Genomic DNA, 16735 nt, shown 5'->3' on the forward strand with positions numbered 1-16735 from the left:
TGCTGATCAGCTTGCCACACTGACCAAACAGGAAATGAAATTCAAAAGTTCCTGAGGCTTTTCCTGTGTACCTGGCCAGTGCATCTGAGTTGAAAGTGCTGTCCAGAGCGGTCACAATGGAGCACTGTGGGATAGCTCCCGGAGGCCAATACCATCGAATTGCGTCCACACTACCCTAAATTCGACCCGGCGATGTCGATTTCAGCGCTAATCCCCTCGTCAGGGAGGAGTACAGAAATCGATTTTAAGCGCCCTTTAAGTTGACAAAAATGGCTTCGTCGTGTGGACGGGTGCAGGGTTAAATCGATCTAAGGCTGCTAAATTCGACCTAAACTCATAGTATAGACCAGGGCTTAGTCTTACTGTTGAGCAGTTACTTGCACGTGTAGTCCCATTAATTTTAATAGGACTCACAAGGAGTTCTCCATATGGCCATGTGTGATTTGTTAAAGTTGTTGTTTTTAAGTCTGAAAAGAAATTATAGTACAGTGTAAACTGGCCCAAATACTTTTTATAGCATAATAAGCCTTAATTAGTGGTATAATTCCTAAAGTTTAATTGAAGTATAAATAGAGTCAGACCCACCTAAAATCTAGCAATTACTCTGTGATAAAGTTCATGAAAATAATAGTTGGCCATTTCATCTAGCCCTTTTTTTCATCTTCTAAGCATTTTCCCGAAACTAATAAATATTTGTACCATCTCTATGAGGCAGGTAAGACAAAATGTCCGTAACATGCTAAGTGAAATTCTGGTTAAAGTAGGATTGTTTTTAACCTCTAGGATTTGTGCGTCATCCAGAAAATGGAATAAAATTTCACATAATTTCTTGATGTTACTTCTTATGGTTCTGAGTCCTTATGTTTTGTAAACTTGCTATTTGTTTCTAGATAAACCATGTTATTAGCCCAGATAAATCGAGACTCTCAGGGAATGACTGAGTTTTCTGGAGGAGGGATGGAGGCTCAGCATGTAACTCTCTGTTTGACAGAAGCAGTAGCTGTGCAAGGTGAGCATTCAGGTTAAAGTATCGCCACATCATCATGCAGTTTGCAGTTTTGCATTCAGAAAAAGCAGACTATGTACCCTGTTGAACTTCTAAACTTTGGAGTGATGTTGTGTATTGCAAATAGAGAAAATAATAAAAAGACCAAATTGTTTTTAGATAGTGTATTTGATTAATCTGAAATTTGATTTAATTCTGAAATGAAATTATTGCTTAATTAAAATAACAATTGCGTTTGCAGTATAAAATTTGGTTCCAATCAAATTAAAATATAGCATTACGATTTTAGATTATTTTGTACATCATTTACATATAAATTGAATTACATAGACTCAGATTTACAGAAAGAATGGTGTTTTAGGATTGAAATTAACATGTTGATGCTTTTTGGGTCATGCTTAATATTTATAAAAGTATAAAACTTTTTGCCTAATTACTATATTTTATTCAAAATGGTCTTGTATGTCTTAATGATTGATGGTGCACAGAACAATGATTAACATTACGTGCATGTAATACTGCCATTTCTCATGATTTTATTGTGAGTCTTCGATGTTAGGTGTTCTTCTTAAAGCCCCAGTTCTCAAGCCATTTTATTTCATGAGAATTTCAGCTTTTATTTAAAATAAAACATTTTAGTTCTCATGCTTATGGATAAAAACTTAACAATGTGACCTCAGTATATGCTAAAGGTTCAAAATCAAAAGGCTAATAAAAAGCTTTTAAGTCAATCTCATGATTTTTGGGGGCTTGACTCACGATTTTAGAGTGTATGAAGTTGGCAATACTTTAAATAAACTTCTTTCCCCAATAGATGGTGACAATTTAGAAAACATGGAAGGTGTAAGTTTGCAGGCAGTTACGCTTGCTGATGGCTCCACTGCTTACATACAGCACAATTCTAAAGGTATGTGCCTGACTAAAAATCAATAATTCTTCACTGTACATAAGAACGGCCATACTGGGTCAGACCAAAGGTCCATCTAGCCCAGTATCCTGTCTTCCGACAGTGGCTAATGCCAGGTGCTTCAGAGTATTCAGTGTATTCATTTGCTTGTTTGTATAGCACCCAGTGCAATGGGGATCTGATCCCAACTGGGGTCTTTGAGTGCTACTATAAATTAAATATTTACTTATACTAGTACCAGTACAAAAATCAATACTAATTACAGAACAGGGAAGTCAACTGAAAAAGAGATGGCCTTTCTTTAAAGTTCGATACTAAATAGTGACATCCTACATATTGAAAAGCCTGAAAAATTTAGTTTTCTAAACTTTGTGTGTTTGTAATAACAACACTTTGCCCTTTATTTAGTGTTTTTATCCCAGGATCTCAAAGCACTTTACATGTCCTAATACTGTGGTTAATACTTGTTAAACTGTATTTTTGTTCTATGAAATACTTTATTCCAGAGAGTTTCAGTGGTATGGTTTAAAATGTGATGTGTCATATAGGATACTTTACATAAATATAATGTATTCCAGATGGTAAATTAATGGATGGCCAGGTGATTCAACTAGAAGATGGCTCTGCTGCCTATGTTCAACATGTATCCATGCCAAAAAGTAGTAAGTGTATTACATCCATGAATATGTTTTAAAATATTGACTTCATTGATATAATATGGTATTGTTAGAATCTATAAAACATTGTTACAATAATTTCAGATGTCTAATACATATACTTTTATTTGAAGGTTAATATTTTTATTGAATGTGGATCAAATACATTCATGATTGGTCATGCCTAAAGTTATGCTTCTCCTCCTTCTCTTTCTCTCTCTCTCCCCCCCCCCCCCCCAACAGGGGACAGTCTGCGCCTGGAAGATGGACAGGCAGTTCAGCTGGAAGATGGAACTACTGCATTTATTCATCATGCTTCAAAAGGTAAACTGCATTTTGAAGTGTGATTCATTATATTATAAAACATTTTAATTGTAATTTATCTTCTAGAGTACCACTTCTGACAATATGTTTAGATTATGACCATATTTACAAGTATTCTTGTTGTAAATGACTTGGTGCATTTAAATAGAAACATCTAGATACAGCTGAGTTGAGAGTGGTTTGATTTCCCATTCAGAATGTAGTAGTGAATGGCTGGATCAGAAGATTGCTGGGCATTTCTGTGTGCTATCCTGGAATCTTAACAAAGAAACAGGCATGCTACTTCTAGAGAATTTAAACCCTTGTATTAATTTCAGGAAAGACTGGATCTGGAAATGAAAAAAGGAAACCAGTAAAAAGCAGACATCACTTGAATTAGATTCTTGCGCTCTAGGGATATTTTAAATACCCCGTGAGTGAGATTTGGTACTTTTTGGAAGACCTATCAGTGTAACACACAAAGAACACCATAGTTGACAGTCAAGTATGCACATTTATTTTATTTTAAATTAAGCATTAGATTGGCCTTTGAAAGAAGGGAAAAATAATGTCGTACCAGTACTGGTGTACTTCACCAAAGGACTTGGACAATGTACAATTTTCCCTCTCCTTCATTATCACATTAGAAGTCGTACCTTCCTGTATCAGTATACTTTCCAAATCTGACACAGGAGAGTGACTATTTCTAGACCTTATGGTTGTGAAGAAAAAAATATGGATTGAGTATAAACTGATGTTTTGCTGGCTTCTTGAGTGTGCAGATAGCTGTGCCTCTGCTGTTGCTTATGGCTTTCCCAAGATACACCAGAGTTAAAATTTACCAGAGTCTTGCTAGTTTCACTTTGCTACTAAAACCCCTGAATCTATGGAAGTTAGTTATCTGTGTGATTTACATATAGTACATAGTATACAGTACTTTTATACCTTTAAATTGCATTGTGGGTGTGACATTTTAATCCAGACCAGTGAGTGGTTGTAACACAACCTGCCCTGCAACTCTGTGTGCTTTCAGTGCTATGCTCCTGTGGCTCACAGCCCTGACACCAATAGCCAGCCTTACAAGCATCCAGGTCACACCCTGGCTTCCACCACCCAGTTATTTTTGCAGTGACCCAAACACCCTCCCAGTCCCAAATTTACCCAAAACCGTCCCCCTGTGTGATGATCTGCTGAGGCTCCCAGAATTGTGAGTCACTGTGTTACCCTTCTGAGCCTCAGCAAGTGAGAGTTTTGCTACTGCTAAGCTGTGTGACAATTCCCCTGCCACACCAGCTTGTCTGCTTTGCCAGCAAACTCCTCAGGACTCTGCCAGTCCAAACTTTGCCTTACGAGTAACAGTGAACCCCAACTCCTGAATTTCTCTGAGACATCTCCCTGCAGTGTCCAGCTCTCTTCTGGAACACTCACAGAAGTTAAGTTTGTTGCTGCTGCAAAGAGAGAATAAACAGCAGTTCATTAATTTCACTGCAGTTTGACAAACTCTCTTATTTCAGTCACAGCATAGAATTGATTTAAAGTAAAAGTCAAACAAACTTATTAAACAAAAAGTCATAGGTTTAAGTGATATCAAGTATAAGGAATAAAGACCGAAATGGTTACAAACAAACAAAAGTAAAAATACACTTCAGAGACTGGTACTTGCTAAAGTTAACTTTTTAATTCTTGCCTAAGCAGGATTGTCACCAATATTCAGTTCCCAGAGACCTCAACCCTCTTGGTTGAAGGACTCAAGATTGCTGTGATTTCAAGAGCTCAGGCCCCTTGAATCCGCCAAGTGATGGACCGCTATGGGGTTCTTTCCCCCTTTCCTTTTATAGTCCAGTAAACCTTTGAAATGTATTCTTTGGAAAGTAAGTCCTGCTGGGATTTAGACACCATGCTATCTTCCCAAATGTCATTGGCCCTGCTTCACAAAGCAGGAAGTCTCCATATCCCCCCACCCCCGCTGATTTGTAGGGAAATTGGGCTTCCATTGTTTTTATTCCACACTGCTTAATTTACATTAGAGACAAGTAGGTAGCTGCCTTCCCTCCTGTCTGGGAGAAAACCTGTTTCTCCCTGTGTGTGGTCACAGACTTTTTTAAAACATAAGAACAGTGAGTATCTTGTGACAGGTTAGGTCACAGAAACCCCCTTGGGACTGCCACATGATGTGCTGGGACTACCTCTGAGCCCGTTTTCTCTGGCAGCTTGGGACTTCAGTACCTTACCTTGTTTGAGCCAGACACGCTTGCCTGCTGCAAACACAGATCCAGGTTTGAACCACGTCCCCCAACAGCTGCAGGCTTAACTGAAAACAGCTTAAGAATTGCTCCTGTCTCCAACACTGAGATACCCAGCTCCTAATGGGGTCCAAACCCCAAATAAATCTGTTTTATGCTGTATAAAGCTTATACAGGGTAAACTCATAAATTCTTCGCCCTCTATAATACTGATAGATATGCACAGCTATTTGCCCCCCCCCCCAGGTATTAATACTTATTCTGGGTTAATTAATAAGTAAAAAGTGATTTTATTAAAAACAAAAAGTAGGATTTGAGTGGTTCCAAGTAATAACAGACAAAACAAAGTGAATTACCAAGCAAAATAAAATAAAACAGCAAGTCTAAGCCTAATACAGTAAAAAACTAAATGCAAGTAAATCTCACCCTCAGAGATGTTCCAATAAGCCTCTTTTACAGACTAGCCTCCGTCTAGTCTGGGTTCAGCAAACACTCACACCCCTGTAGTTACTGTCCTTTGTTCCAGTTTCTTTCAGATATCCTTTGGGGTTGAGCCAGCTGAAGACAAAATGGAGGGGTTTCCAGGGGCTTAAATAGACTTTCTCTTGTGGGTGGAAACCCCTTCTCCTCTCCTATGCAGAATCCAGTTGCAAGATGGAGTTTTGGAGTCACATGGGCAAGTCACATGTCCATGCATGACTCAGAACTTTACAGGCCGATGTCACCTTCCCAGGAAAGCTCAGATGTGGATTGGCGTCTCTCAAAGTTCATTGTTAGCTTAAGTGTTTCTTGATTGGGCACTTACTGAGACTAGTCTTTTCTCAAGAAGCTGACCAACTGCTTCACTGAGGCTACTTAGAATCAAACATGAATATTGGCTATGTACTTAACTTTGAATACAAAAATGATACATGCATGTAAATAGGATGAATATATCAGTAGATCATAACCTTTGCAGAGATATGTTACATGGCATATCTTGCATAAAACCTATTCCAGTTATGTCATATTTACACTCATATGCATATTTCTATAAAGCATTATAGGGTGCAACATCACATATCTATAATTCATTATATAGTGTTAATGCATACATTTTACATTGATATTAATCACTAGTGTGTCACAGGCTTTCATAAAACCTCTTACTCAATACATGTTTATAATACAGTAATATTGTATACAATCAGCTGATTCATCTGCTTATATTTGAGGTTCAGATCCCGCTGTCTTTATAGTTAAGAGCCTTTCTCCCACACTCGTTAGTTTAATGGCTTTTTTTACCTTTTATATAAATGTGCCTTCATTGTCTCTGCCTGGCGACCAGGCTGGTCAGACAAGCAAATACACGTTCCTTTGTCTAAGGTAGACAGTGCTTATGCATTGGTTGCCAAACGCCTTTTAAGAACATAATTCTAGCACATATTTATAACTCTTTACATCACACAAGAAGATTAATAATCAGTGAGTTATTAGTTTTCCAATGATGTATTACATGATGTTGTTTGGGTATATATCATCACAGCAATGTTAGGTGTAGTGAGTATGTCAGGCCTAACAAGAGTTGCTGACACAGAGTAGTGAATCCCCAATGGGACTGTGTGTCACAATGACTTTGAGGGGAGTGACAGCACAGGTATTTTCACCCTGGTTGGAAGACTTACTTCTCAGGCTAGTAGATGTTGGGTTAATGTTTCAAGCCCTACATCTTTATATGAGCTTAATATTGAAATTAGTGTTGTGGTTGCTTATTAGTTTCCCACGGATTATTCATTTCTGTAAACAATGCCATATGCAAAGTGTTTAAACCTTTATGTAATTTTAAAGTAATGGCAAAACATTGCTTTAGCCGTTGAAAGGATGCTTGGGTTCTTAGTGTACAGGAAGCAGGTATACAAATCCTAAAACTGACAGTATCAACAATTAATTGATCACTAGAGAGTAGAAATTTCAAAGTGTATGGTGTAATACTTTGTAAGTAAGAGCTAGGCTAATTGTAATGCTGTTTATAAGTGGACAGAAATAGAAGTGTTTTGGGGTAAGTAATCATTTACAACAAATTCAACCTGTGGTATTGATAGCAATTTTCTAAACTATTGTATTCATCAGTAGCATTTTAATGTGTATTGATAATTTCACATATGTGATTCCTTTATATTGGAGAAATGCAGATTCTGATATTCATTCCCTGTCTTAAGTGTTTTTAATATTATTTCTTAGACAGTTATGACCAGAGTGCATTACAGGCAGTCCAGCTGGAAGATGGAACCACTGCTTACATTCACCATACAGTTCAAATGCCACAGTCCGATACCATCTTAGCTATTCAAGCTGATGGCACAGTAGCAGGCCTTCATACAGGAGATGCTACAATTGATCCAGATACCATCAGTGCTTTGGAGCAGTATGCAGCCAAGGTACATTATAGTACATTTTATCTGTACATAATTTCTTTAATATATAGCATCACAATACATTTTTACACAGAGATCTTGTAAACTAAGATATATGATGAGAATTAATTAGAGGAATTATTCAGAAGCTTGGAAGATGGAAAAGATGAATTTCTAATAGACAAGGCCTCACAAATAAAAGATGTAACTTCAAACTGTGTCCTGTTGCAGGTAGGGATCATGAAGTTAAATACTGAAGGTGCAGAGTGAGATAGCAAATGTGTAAGTGGATAGAAAATCAGAGGGGTATAGTAGAAGCAAATATATGGAAAACCATAAGAGTGATTTTGAATAATTTAAAAGGTGGTTTGGAAACCAGTGAAGGTAATGGAGAGTAGGAACTCCCTGAAGTTTACAAAGCATTGGATGTAGGAGGACTATAGAAAAAGGAATTGCAGTGGTTGAGACAAGAGATAAGCTTGCTGTTGGAAGGGTTAGGGTAAGGATGATGTCTGCTAAAGTTCCAGAGATGATGATGAGGGATCTTTACAGACAAGTGATTTATGGAATGGAAGAGTCAGCATGAGATGCAGGACAATTCAGTTTTTTTGTCATTGAGGTTAAGTTAAGCAGAGTGATAACAGAGACATGGAAGAGAGCAAAGAAGTGTATTTGATACAAGAAATCAAGATGTAATCTGTATTGGTCAGAGTCCAGACAGGCGGTTTGATGGGAAATAAGACAATTGGAGAGTGAGCTGAAGTTGATACAGAGCTGGCCGTTGTCGTCATAAGAGTTTTGTCCAATGTTGAAAGTTCCAGTGAAATGTCCCTGACTATGTCATTATATGGGGAAATGGACCATCAATTTAACTATTTGTAGTAGAAAGGATGAGGGCAAGGCAAACAGCCTCCACCAGAAATGAAGGAAGAATAGATAGAAAGTAGGATTCCAGGCAAAAAGGGGAGTATTGGAGACACCGCCTTTTTACTCAAAGCACTCAAGAAGGATAGAGAATTAATGGTATTAAAAATGGTACTGATACCAAGCAGGATAAGAAGAATGAGGGATCCATTGTCAGTATCAGAAAGTAGACACTGACCCCATGAAGTAGTGCACACTGTAGAATGAACTGGTTGAAAGCCAGGCTGACTTGAGAGGTGATTGAACAGGTAAGAGAAGATTACTCCCCCTCCCTCCCCCCAGAACTTGCTGATAGAAGGGGAGGGTCATGACAGGACAATAATTTGAAAGTGGGGAGGAGTAAAATGACTCTCTTCAGAAGAAGTGCTGATGAGGTGAGTAGTGTTAGTGATCCTTTTTTGAGTGCAAAATGGAAAGATCCAGTGTATAGATTGATGATGGTGACATGATATGAGGCACTAAAGAAAGAGAGGTAACTAGACAGCTACTGAGTTTGGCAGGAGGTCCTTTGAAGAGATGCTTTTTAATCCTAAAAATGAAAAGCTGACATTTATGCACAGAAGCTGCAATGGAGCATAGCAGTTCAGAGATTCTGCTTAGATAAAACCTCACATTATGCTGAAAACTAAAACATGAGGGACAAACTAATTGTAGGAGCAGCAATTTTCTTATGTTTTCAGTCTTCCAGTGTCCCAGCTCCTGGATGATAACCATTGGTACTTGTACTGCACTGGCAAAGAGACAGTAGAGCAAGACAACCTTAATTCTGGCATTTCCTAACTTTGAGTACAACCTTAATGTTCTTTTAACATATTTTTGTGTGTGGGTGTGTAATATTAAATTATACTGGTAGTTTAACTGTTCTTAGAGTTTCTTGCTTAGAATGAAATCTATCCCAGACTGAGTTGTGTTTTAGCACAGCTAAGTAGGGGCAAAGATCTGCACTGGTCCCCAAGGGTTGTAGCATTCCGGTCGTGTACCGGCATGCTTCTGTGCCAGGAGCTTTGGGGATAATGTAGAAATGGTTATGGTGGATTCTCCCACATAGGAGGAATCCTTTGCTGTCTGGTTAAGCTGGCTTTACTGTCCATTTGTACCTTCGGAATAGCTCAAAGGGGCCATTGTAAGGGCATGATCTGGCTCCATAGTTTTAAATATGCCATCATGTCCCCTTTACTAATAGTTTCAGGAACTCCATGCACATAACAATGCTGGAAATTGTTTGCTAATAAGAAAGATTTAGAACCAAATTCATCCCTAATTTAACTTCATTGAAGTCATTGGTGACAGAACTAGCTCTTGAAGTCACTGTAGTTAAATCAAGGACAAATTTGGTCCTTGCTCTCCCTCCTTATTTTAATACAACCTTAAGAAGTTCAGCACTTTGGTAGTTATACAAGGCTTTTGTTATAACATGGGTGACTTCAGTGAGATTTTACATTTTTTAAGAGCTAATATACCGTATGGTAGCCATGTTTCAAGATGATGGAGTAACAGAGCTATGAATGAGTGTGCACCCTCAGAAGCTGAGTCCTTTCCCTTTTGCATTATTCACTGAAGAAAAGCATCTGGTAAATAATTTTAATTTTTTTCTTTCATATTATTTTCAGGTGTCTATTGATGGAAATGAAAGTGTTAGTAGCTCAGGAATGATAGGTGAAAATGAACAAGAGAAAAAAATGCAGGTATGTAATACTGTATAATATAATTGGATCCACTGGATTTTTATTTTCTCTTTCTCTTCTATGCCCAACAGTCTTTACCGTGCAAGTGTTCACCTTCCTCATAACAGCTAGAAGCATGCCAAATCATAGGTGCTGGAACTAGGGGTGCAGGGGGTACTGCAGCACGCCCTAGCTTGAAGTGGTTTCCATTATATACAGGGTTTACAGTTTTGTTCAATGGCTCTCAGCATCCCCACTATACAAATTGTTCCAGCACTCATGTGCCAAATATTTAGCTTTGAGCCAGGTCCTTGGGCTGCCTATCAGGAGTTCTCTGACTCCAAACCTGTGCAGATGGCAGGCTCCATTTCTCCCTTTATAGAAGAATAATTCATGGGATTTAAAAAAACATTTACATTCAATCACCATCACCAGCTGCCACTCCACCAATGTATACAGTTTGGGGAGACAGTGCCCCCTCCAACTCTGCCCATGGCAGGCCACCTAGGACTGTGTCACATCCCAGCTTTGGGCTGTGGCCCACAGTTTGGGAACCCTGATCTATACTGAACTCCTGCACATTGCAGGCCATAGAACCTCTCCCATCCACTCCTGTAACAGACCCATAACCTCTGGCTGAGTTATTGAAGTCCTCAAATCATGATTTAAAGACTTTGTTACAGAGAATCCACCATTTACACTAGTTTAAACCTGCAAGTGACCTGTGCCCCATGCTGCAGAGGAAGGCAGCCCTCCTCCCCCCTCCCCCCCCCGATCTCTGCCAATCTGACCTGGGGGGAAATTCCTTCCTGACCCCAAACATGATGATCAGTTAGACTCTGAGCATGTGGGCAAGACCCACCAGCCAGACACCTGGGAAAGAATTCTCTATAGTAACTCAGAGCCCTTCCCATCGGGTGTCCCATCACCAGCCGCTGGAGATATTTGCTACTAGTGGTTGCAGATCAGCTACATGCTATTGTAGGCAGTCTCATCATACTATAACCTCCATACATTTATCAAGCTCAGTCTTGAAGCCAGTTAGGTTTTTTACCCCTTCTACTCGCCTTGGAAGGCTGATACTTCACTCCTCTAATGGTTAAAAACCTTCATCTAAATTCAAGCCTAAACTTACTGATGGCCAGTTTATATCCCTTGATTCTTGCATCAGCACTGACACTGAACTTAAATAACTCCCTGATATTTATCCCTCTAATGAATTTATAGAGAGCAATCATATCTTAGCCTTCTGTTGGTTAGGCTAAACAAGCCAAACTCTTTGAGTCTCCTCTCATAAGGTAAGTTTTCCATTCCTTGGATCATCCTAGTAGCCCTTCTCTGCACCTGTTCCAGTTTGAATTAATCTTTCTTAAACAAGGGGGAGCAGAATTGCACATGGTATTCCAGATGAGGTCTCACCAGTGCCTTGCATAATGAAACAAACACTTTCCTGTCTCTATTGGAAATACTTTGCCTGATGCATCTTTAGTTCAGATATTTTTAATAAGCAGTGTCCAGTGGTCCACACACATGCAGTTATTCTTCTCTCTCTGAACTGAGGGTATAAGGGAACTGGCATCTCTTCAGTTCCTCGTTACTGCCAGATGGCCTGAGTTGGAACCTTTGTCCAGTTTCTTCTACAATTGTGTTAATCTGTAAATATATTTTAAATAGTTTTAGTATTTAACTCTTTCAGTTTTAAGTACTAGTGTGGTTGGTTAGTTGTTTTTCACTGTCGGAGTTAGGAGTATGTCCAGAGTCCTGGGGTTCAAAAATTACCTTTCTTGTCCCTGCTACTTTTTAGTGAGCAACATACATCAACTCTGCTGTTGCTGCCTAGGTGAGGCTCACATCTCAGTGAAGTACAGGATTTGCTGCTCCTTCCCTCCCAGAGATGATGGTGAAGAGCTAAGACGTAGAAAACATCTGATGGAGAAAGCCATGAGACTCCAATTAGATCTGGGTTGGGGAGACCCCCTGTACATGAGCCTCAGTCAACAGGCAGTCCAGGAGCTCAGGAGTCGAGGCTAAGACTTCCAAGACTAAGAGGAAGGCTTCTCATGAGAGTAAAGGAAACTGTTATAAGCATAGAGACAAACCTTCTTCCAAGGATGCCCCCAAGAAAAGAGATCCTTTTCTGACTCCTTCAAGGTCAGAACAGTCCTCACACATGGGTCCTCTAGATTTTGCCAGAGTAAACCTCCTCAGCAGGAGAAAGTGACCAGAAAGAGTATGGATCCCTCAGTTGCGGCTTTTGTGGCTCACTGGCTTTTGACAGGCAGATCATACAAGGAGGTCCAGTTGCCTACCTAATTCCTCCTCTGTATACTACATTCCCTGGGAATTTTTACCAACCACAAAAAGTCCACTTTGACCACCCACAAGGTCCTAAAACTTCTTAGGAGCAATCTTAGACTCAATGACAGCAAACGTCTAGCTACCTGTTGAAAGATTCCATGCCATGGGCAATCTCATAAAACAGGTCACCCTCGGACTTCAGTTAGACTTGCCTTTTCTGCCTCAGCCACATGGCCTCATGTTCACACCTGATGCCATTTGCCAGGCTCCATCTCCATTATCTGCATACCTTGCTTCAGTCCATCTACTCACCAGAAAAAATCAACATCAGTCCCAATTAACAGTTCCATCCAAGGTTCTAGCCTCTCTTGTCCGGTGGACAAAGCCGGAGAAAGTTCAAGTGGGGACTCCTTTCCTCACACCTACACCTGAGGCGAGTATCATTACAGATACTTCCCTCTTACATGGGGGAGGTCATATGAACAAGCATACTGCACAAGGCAACTGGACCCCTCGGGAGTCCAGGTTGCATATCAGTTTATTGGAATTAACAGTGGTCTGTCGGGTCTGCAACACTTTCCTCCCACTCATCCAGTCATGACATATCCAGATAATGTCAGAGAGTATGTTAACTGTCTTCTATATAAACAAGCAGGGAGGAACAATATCCCTTCCTCTGTGTGTAGAGACAGTCAACCTCTGGAATTGATATATCAGACATCAAGTAACCCTTTCTGTGGCATAGTTACCAGTTGTGCAGAATTCCCTAGCACTGGGATCCTTGCTATTCTAGAATATCTACTTATCCTTAAGGCATCGGGTCTCTCTGTTAGCTCCTTTTGGGGTCATTTAGCGGCAATCAGTGCTTTTCATCTTCCTGTCAACTCATCTCACGACAAATAGATTCCTTAAGGGACTTCTTAGATCCTTCCCACGACTGGTGAAGCCAAGACCTCAATAGGACCTCAACCTCATTCTTTCATCTCTCACCAGACCTCCTCCTGAACCTTTAGCCACATGGACCATGTTATCCATCACTCTAAATTCTACTGTTCAGGACTTCATAGATGCTGGTATGGGACCTCTGTTTCAACAGTTAAGGACAAATTAGTATGCTACAGTTCTGTTTGATCATTAGTAGCAGTGTACAGTCAGCTGAATGATACTCTCCCATTTCATCACCAGAATTTCTTCAGAGAGGAGGCCATAGCAGGGTAGCAGAGTAACCGGTTTCCAATAGCAAACTTGCTTGAGAGGCAAAATGCTGAAAACAATTTATTTTTCACTTTCTGAAGTCCCCTTATTAATTTTAGTTATACTTAGTAGTAGTAAACTTTTGTGAGTGCTCAGCCTGGTAGTTTCTTGGCACCAATATTTTCAGACAGTCTATGGGTGTGGTGTCTAACCTGTGGCCTCCAATGGCAACTATGTTAAGAAGAAAATTGATGCTCCGCCCCAGCCTCAACACAGAGCAACTCGGGGTCTGCTGTAACTTTGCACAGGTTGGCTTTGGTTCCCAAAAAAACATATGGCGGCTGAGGAGAGCCAGGGCGCAGCATACTCCAACCCAGAATGAGACCTGATTTTCAGAAAGTGCTGACTACCCATTCTAAAAATCGGGCCTCTTTGAGGTGTCTCTAGTTGAGACACTCAAAAAATCACTAGTCACTTGACCATGATTTCATTTAGATTCAGGTTGGTGTCTGCATGTTTATTAGAGGAATGATAATTGAAATCCTCAGCTAAACAATAAAAACATGATGCATGAGAGATAATTATTAGTAGATAATCATGGGCATTAGTTGTCCAATGAGGCACCTTTTTGAGCCATTAGATTGGTTATTATATAGCTATTTTTCTGGTGGTTGCAAGTTTAGTACTTAAAATTAGTGAGTTATTGACTGAAAAGATTGGATTAATTTTGATGTCAGGTGTGTTCTGTTACTTATAATCTGTGTTGCACATAGAGAATCTTATTTCATGTGTGTAAAGATAAAATAGCCCATTATCATCAGCATTTTGAAAAAGGAAACTTAAACCCAGCTGTGTATTTCAGTGATACTTTTCCCAAGGACACACTGATTTTAGACTTTAAAGGGACACTGTCAGAATAAAAATAATTTTAAACAAAAATATTCCCTTACATTTGTTAATATTAATACCTTAAATGATTAAAATGAAATAATTTTAACAATATAATTTACTTTTTCCAATTAACCTGATTTGTTTACTTTTTGCATTTTCAGATTGGACACGGAAAACAGATTAGTTAAATTTGCTTTTGTTTATAATGGATTTCAAATCTATTTCATGTTCTAGTTCTTATTCACCAGTGCAGTGCATTGTTCCATTGGGTTGCAAATACTGCCGGGGAATATTTAGATCCAGCATTTTCACTGAAATACTAATAATTTAAAAAATAAACCATATTAGTTAATATTTGGTCATGTAAGCCTTTTTTTTAAAAAAAGTAAATCCTAACTGGACTGACTTGACCTGATATTTAATATCGTATTTAAAAAGGTAAACTGGGAGTTGCTTCTGTTACTGATTAATATTTAAAATAAAAGTTACGAGTGTCTGCAGTTGCATATATATATATATTGTATTGTAATTTAGAGATAGCAGGCACTTTCAGAGTAGAAAGTATGAAGCACAACATCTGAATGCGTTCAGAGAAGCACTTCCTTTAGCAGCCTTCCCATGAATTTGGACAAGTGTTATAGTCTAACAACCCATTCACTTCCACTAGATTATTCACATTCTTTCTGGACTCGCTTTTCATGTTAACTTTCTTTTCGCTGTTTTTTGATTATTCATTTATGCCATTATCATTTATTAGCTGAAAATAAATTAATTTCACAGGCTTCTGTTTTATGTTTCCTCCTTTCACCACAAAATTCTGTTGGCCAAAATTTTGCAGACTGAAGTGCAATGTTACTCTTAACTTTTGAATAATTGTTTCTTATTTATTGAGCCCTGGTAGTATTCTCAGCCCCATATAAACCTAGAAAAAGACAGTTCCTGTCCTGCCCTGAATTGATAATCTAACCAAAACATAGATTGCACAGTCCATATATGCAGGCATAGAGGCGTAAGGTCTAAACTTCAAGCCAGAAATGCTTTTTTTAAAATTGTTTGTTTTTAAGTCTATATTAATTATTTGAGGGGTTATTATATTTAAAAGCCTCACAGAAGAAGTGTGTTTTAAGGAATGATTTGAATAAAGAGAAATAAAGTTGTTTGGTAGACCAGTCTGAGAGGAAATTCCAATTTCAGGAGCTGCATTGAAGAAGGCATGAAGACAAGAACAGGAGAAGGAAATGAATCTTACGGGACATTAGGGAGAGTAGATTGGAAGGAAGGCAAGCTTCAGGAGGAGAATCCGCAAACACAATAACTGGCAGGGTGGACTGAGTCAAAAGACATCAACTAGGATTAACTCATGTTATTTCTTATTTTGAAAATCTGATTTTTGTCTAATTGGTTATAAAAGTCTTAAATGACTTCCATGTTGTCATATTTGTTTTATCCTAGATTGTCTTGCAAGGACATGGAACAAGAGTGACAGCTAAATCTCAGCCAAGTGGAGAGAAGGCTTTTCGCTGTGAATATGATGGCTGTGGAAAATTGTACACAACAGCTCACCATCTTAAGGTAATTGCAGGCTCAGTGGGTTGCAGGCATTCTTTGGTTACACAATTACATGGACAAAAGTAATGGAAACGTACAAGAAGTCAGACACAAGAGCATTCTTTTATCTTACCAAATCTCCATCAGTAGGATGTTCTTGATGCCGCAGTTCCTCCAAACTGTCATGCTTATTGTTCTGAGATGAGGCCCTTTTTAGAAAGTTGAACAGGTAATGGACTTCAGAGTGGTAGCCGTGTTAGTCTTTATCAGCAAAAACAACGAGGAGTCCTTGTGGCACCTTAGAGACTAACAAATTTATTTGGGCATAAGCTTTTGTGGGCTAAAACCCACTTCATCAGTTGCATGGAGTGGAAAATACAGGAGCAGGTATAAATACATGAAAAGATGGGAGTTGCCTTACCAAGTGTGAGGTCAGTCTAATGAGACAATTCAATTAACAGTAGGATACCAAGTCCACGAAAGCTTATGCCCAAATAAATTTGTTAGTCTCTAAGGTGCCACAGGTAATGGACTGTTATCAGTGGGCCAGCAAAATACACCCCACACTTTGGGAAACGCTGCCAGAAAACATGAATTAAACAAATGCATCACAGCTGAGAACTGGAAAGACCAGCAGGAAAAAAGGTTGAATGTAAAGGTTGTCAATCTTCTGATTGTCAAAGCAGAATGAATGCAGTTGTGTAAGGT

At 39.0% G+C, this 16735-nt stretch overlaps 1 protein-coding gene across 1 annotated transcript in view; it reads left to right on the top strand.

The window, feature by feature from the left end:
* Positions 1–894: 894 nt before the first annotated feature.
* ZNF143 (zinc finger protein 143) overlaps positions 895–16735 on the top strand; it is a 55655-nt gene continuing 39814 nt past the window's right edge. The window contains exons 1-7 of the mRNA XM_024196619.3: positions 895–1009; positions 1821–1913; positions 2492–2575; positions 2813–2893; positions 7336–7532; positions 10043–10117; positions 15932–16051. Coding sequence (XP_024052387.1) covers positions 898–1009; positions 1821–1913; positions 2492–2575; positions 2813–2893; positions 7336–7532; positions 10043–10117; positions 15932–16051 — 762 coding nt within the window. The 5' untranslated portion in view covers positions 895–897. The remainder of the gene's footprint in view (positions 1010–1820; positions 1914–2491; positions 2576–2812; positions 2894–7335; positions 7533–10042; positions 10118–15931; positions 16052–16735) is intronic.

The sequence above is a fragment of the Terrapene carolina genome, unplaced genomic scaffold, assembly GCF_002925995.2.
Source record: "Terrapene carolina triunguis isolate 2854851 unplaced genomic scaffold, T_m_triunguis-2.0 Scaffold96, whole genome shotgun sequence".
Lineage (NCBI taxonomy): Eukaryota > Metazoa > Chordata > Testudines > Emydidae > Terrapene > Terrapene triunguis.